We start from the raw sequence: 4,979 nt of genomic DNA on the forward strand, positions 1-4,979 counted from the left end.
TATATTTTTTTTTTGTTTGTAGGGATCGAATACAATAACTCACAAGTCACAACCCTTCCTAAAGCATGGGAGTTAAACCCGCTTCACAAATGAAAGCATCCTTTTTTATTTTCACATTAGAAAATTAACTCCTACTTTACAATAAAATCATTTCAATGTAAACCTGACTCATTTATATAGACACATGTCCCAAATTCATTTAATTATTCAAAATTAATTTCAAAAATCAATTCTACTCATTTTTAAAACAAATAAGCTCTATGTATTGGTGTATGTATACTGTTTGTTTGGTTCTCCCTATAGTATTTTCACAGTGACAGAACACTGTATCGATAAAAAAGAAGAAGAAAAAGACAGTACACTCCAAACAAGCCAAAGCATAGAAACTCTAACGCGCTCAGAAGACGACAAACTTCACTTTACACATAAGCTTGCAAACTCATCATCATCTTCTGATTTGACTTCCAACACTTTAACTCAATTTCTTACGGTGTAAGAAAACAAAGACTTCAGAAACGCGTGAACTCTTTCGCGGTTTCCAAGAAACCAGAACATCCACCGCAAACTCCAGAACAAAACAACAAACTAATAAAAACCCCAGAAAAGACAATTCATAATTTCATATTCCGCCAAATGACCTCATCCATATATTATATTAATACGCACTCATTAACACCAAAACGAAAAATAACACTACGAGAACTCATAGAATAGAACAATGAACAAAAAATTAAAACTAAAAGTTTGATTTATATGCACTCTCCATTCTGCTGCCGCGGTGTCTCGGAATTAAATTAATTAATTTTTAATATCATTGTCATCATAGTCAGGGGTGGACCTATATAAAATAAGGGTGTACAAATGCTCCTTCACTTTGCTGAAATTATAAATTAATAGTTAGATTTTTATATTTTTGTCCTCACTATTTTCATGTATTTAAATCTATTGTATGAACAATTATTATTATTATTATTTATTTGAAAATAAATGGCTTCCACTAGCATAGGGTTCTACATCTGCCACCACTGATCAGAATGATGTTGTTGTACCCTTAACCTATAGGTAGTCTTAAGTATTGATTATTTCAAATACTGTAACCAATTTTATCCTTATAATTCAGCTTGTCTTCTGCAATCTTTTTTTTCATTATTTTTCTTCTACTATCTTATTTTTTTTCATATTTAATTTTTTGTTGTCTATCTTGCTCTAGTTTCTCACCATTACACATTTACACTTCGCAAATCACTTGCACCCTCACTCCCCCTATTATTTAATTTTCATCTTTTTTTCTTTTTTTATTTGTTGGAAAAAATACAGAGACACGTAGCACCTATTTTCCTCTAATAATAACAAAGGTCTTGTCAAGTGCTAACTAGGGCATTTAAGGTACTAATTATGGTTAAGGAATTACACCCTCCATTTTAGAATATAGGATGTTTAAAAATTTTATATAAGTATAAAGAAATGTAATTAATTTGTTAAATTTTAAAAAATAATTAATTTCTTATTATATAATTTATCTCTTTAAGTAATGATTTATTTTTTTTTCTTATGCATTCCTTTCACTCAGTATTTATTAACAGTAATCTTAAGAAAAAGTATTTAATGGAACATTAATTTTATAAAGTAACACATATTTTAGAATAATTTTTTTCTTTAAAAAATCATATATTCTAAAACGAAAGAAATAAAAGAAGTAAGATTTTATTAAAAATCATGTGAAATAATTAAAAAAAAATCATAGGGGAGCACATTTTTTCCCCTCCTAACAAAAATCTTTACCCTTTGACTTTCTCCTTAAGACACTAAGATAGCGTTTGCTTAATCTATCACTATTAATAATAAAAATAGATGAGAGAAAAAGAGAAATTACTAAACCCAACCATTAAGTAATCAAACATTGATCCTAGATTTAGGGAAAATGAGGAAAGAAATATGTCGAGAGTGATATTTAGGCAAAAACTATATCCAAATAATGTTCAGAAACACACATTGAACTATTAAGTTGAATAAAGTTTAAAATAAAATAGTAAAGACAATTTAACATGTACACCTTAATCTTGAGAAACTCATTTTCCTCCCTTAGCGAAGACTCCCAATGTGATTTTGGACTTGACACTGGCCATATAGAATATCTAAACTACATTCCATGTCTACCACTACCTTCTACCAGTTGTGATGAATTTGGTAGAGGCTGATTCTCCTCCATTATAAAGCATCCCTCCATGAATGTCAAGTGGGCTTTGGTGGCCCAGTGCTAGTTATGAACAAGCCTTCTTTTTTGTGAACGTTCTAACTCCCTCCAGCTCCAAAGCGTGAGAAACAAGTAGTAGACTAGTAGCCAATTAGACCATTAGTTTTTTTTTATTTTTTCCTACTCCAAATTTGTGTGTGTGAAGCACTAGCAAATTGACCAAATTCCAAGTTCACACACACGCCAAATAAGTATTGGGGAAATAAAACATTTTGGTCACTCACTCCTTCCTACCCGCCCCCATTTATTTACACACTCCTCCAAACCCAATGATTCCATTACCAAGTCTTCTTCAAACTGGTCAATCATTCCAAAGTCCAAACCCAAACACAAAACACCAAATTTCTCGAACATTTCCCTTCAATATAAAATCCCTAGTTTCAAAAGCTCTCCCAAACCAAACCAAATGAAATTTGAAAAACCATACACACAATTTCCAAATCCTCCTTCAAAAGGGACTTCAAAACCTCTTTCAAACCAAAACCGCAATCAAAGTTTCCACTTTCCAAATCCTCCTCCATAACGGTGGCTGAAAACATATTCCAAACCTAACAAAATCCACAACTAAAAAAAAAACCACAGACACATACACATAAAATTTCTAAATTTCTCCTTGAGAATGGAAAATGCAAAATACCCTTTGAACAAGTTAATATTGTGATGAATTTGTGTGGTTTAGTGATGGAATTTGTGGTAGACATTTGCAGATCATGGTTAGGACTAGAGGATTAAGTCGTGCCTTAGGTAGGGTTATTGGCAGAGGTCTGGGGAGAGATGATCGTGATGATTCTGATGATGCTCCCCAGCGGCGAAGGCCTACCGCATCGGCATGCAGGCAACAGGTACCTGTCACTGTTGCCGACGATGAGCCAGTGGTACCTGCGACTGAGGCAGATGTACCTGTGGCTGAGGCTGACGTACTTGCGGCTGAGGCTAGCGTAGCTGTGGATGAGCCGATGGTAGATGCTGACATACAAGACACTGGTGTAGACACCGGTGTAGAGGCTGCTACAAATGAGCCTTAGGGATTTCTATGGGGACCGACCGACCTATCAATGCTGACCGAGTATGCTGAGCATGTTGCAGCCAGCGTATGGACCGGGGAGGTATTTATAATATTCAATTTAAGTTATTTGTTAAGTATGCTTTATTTTTTAGATTTGTGTTACTTAAAAATATTATGTTAATAAATTGCCTGTTCCTTTATACTTCAATTCAGGAATGTCCTGAGTTGAAGTTGTCCTCCCACGGAAGGAAGGTGCAAAAATTAGGCAGGCCTGTCCCTACCATTGAGGGGCTAGTTGCTGGGACAGGACTAAGTCCTTTGATCGCGTGTTCAGTAGACACCGACGATCAGGGACTTATATCCTCGTTTGTGGAGAAGTGGTACTGGAAGACGAGTAGTTTCCATCTTCCTGTGGGGGAGGTTACCATCATGCTTGACGATGTGGCGTCTCTTCTTCATCTGCCCATTGTTGGCAAGTTCCATACCTTCGAGCCTCTGCACCTGGACGAGGCGGTGCTGATGTTTGTCGACTTACTACTTGTCTCACCAGAGGCAGCTAGGGCCGAGACCGGACATTGTCATGGACCGTACATATGCCTATCTTGGCAACCAAATGTGTATCAACGTAGATGTCAGGCTGGACCTTGGACACCTACAGCTCGTGCATATCTTCTTCATCTTCTAGGTTGCACTCTTTTTGCTAACAAGAGTGCAACCCATGTGCATGTTGTGTTCTTGGATGCTCTGTGCGACCTCAGTCAGTTTGGGAGGTATGCATGGGGAGTTGCTGCCCTGGTGCATATGTACGATCACCTGAGTGATGCTTGCATCAGCACCAACCGATAGGTTGCTGGTTACATCACCTTGTTACAGGTAATTAACATGTTTTTGATAAGTTAATTACAACAATGTTTTAATTAGGGTATTTTAGACGTTCATTTGAATTTTGTATGATTTTCATGTAACCTCTGTAGTGTTGGATATACGAGCACTTTCCGTCAGTTGCGGAGTGCAATACTGATTCGGAATACGACGACGCTTCACCATGTGCATGTCGGTGGATTGCTACGAAGAAGACGATGAATAGCATATCCACAGAGACGTACAGGCAGCGCCTGGATCGATTGAGGATTCTCGATGTCTGTTGGATGCCATATGGGGAGCACCGACAAGTCCAGGAGTTTGATTTGATTTCATGCTTTTCCGGTCAGCTCTGCTAGGGGCCCGTTGCTATCAGATACAGACCAGAGAGGGTCATGCGCCAATTTGGATATGTCCAGAGTATTCCTGCTCCGCCTGTCGATTCATGGGTGTCATTTGATGAGATAGACGACAGATGGATGCACTACTCAGACCATCTTGCGCTAGCAGGTGAGATGTGTGTTGTGCCAGGTTAGTGTGCGGCCAACTACATCGATTGATTCTTCGTCATTTCGCATCCATTCATGACTGCGGCAAAGACATCAGTTCCTCAGCGAGATGCACCTGCTACGCAGCCCAGACATATCCCTCATATCCCTCAGGTGCTAGAGCCACATATCCCTCTGGTCCCAGAGCCAACAGCAACATCGACACCTGCCACGTCTGATGTGGACGAGCCCAAACATGTAGTGGTAAGTGTTACTATTTGGTTTGATGTATGAAATGAGATTTATGTGAATTTTTTAATACTAACTTGTCTAATTTGTTTGTTTTCTATTTAACAGGAGGCTTGTCATG

General features: G+C 37.7%; 1 protein-coding gene across 1 annotated transcript; it reads left to right on the forward strand.

The window, feature by feature from the left end:
• The first annotated feature begins 3,309 nt into the window (after positions 1 to 3,309).
• Positions 3,310 to 4,657, forward strand: LOC114385974 (protein MAIN-LIKE 2-like). Its single transcript, XM_028345997.1, has 5 exons — positions 3,310 to 3,360; positions 3,474 to 3,847; positions 4,019 to 4,055; positions 4,235 to 4,399; positions 4,481 to 4,657. The coding sequence occupies exons 1-5, from the start codon at positions 3,310 to 3,312 to the stop codon at positions 4,655 to 4,657; spliced, it is 804 nt and encodes a 267-aa protein (XP_028201798.1).
• The last annotated feature ends 322 nt before the right edge of the window (positions 4,658 to 4,979 follow it).

This window comes from Glycine soja, chromosome 15 (genome assembly GCF_004193775.1).
Source record: "Glycine soja cultivar W05 chromosome 15, ASM419377v2, whole genome shotgun sequence".
Taxonomy (NCBI): domain Eukaryota; kingdom Viridiplantae; phylum Streptophyta; class Magnoliopsida; order Fabales; family Fabaceae; genus Glycine; species Glycine soja.

Coding starts and splice junctions, on each gene's coding strand:
- LOC114385974 (XM_028345997.1), top strand. CDS start 3,310: ATGCTGACCGAGTATGCTGAGCATGTTGCAGCCAGCGTATGGACCGGG. Junction 3,361..3,473: donor CCAGCGTATGGACCGGGGAG/GTATTTATAATA, acceptor ACTTCAATTCAG/GAATGTCCTGAGTTGAAGTT. Junction 3,848..4,018: donor ACCGGACATTGTCATGGACC/GTACATATGCCT, acceptor GTGCGACCTCAG/TCAGTTTGGGAGGTATGCAT.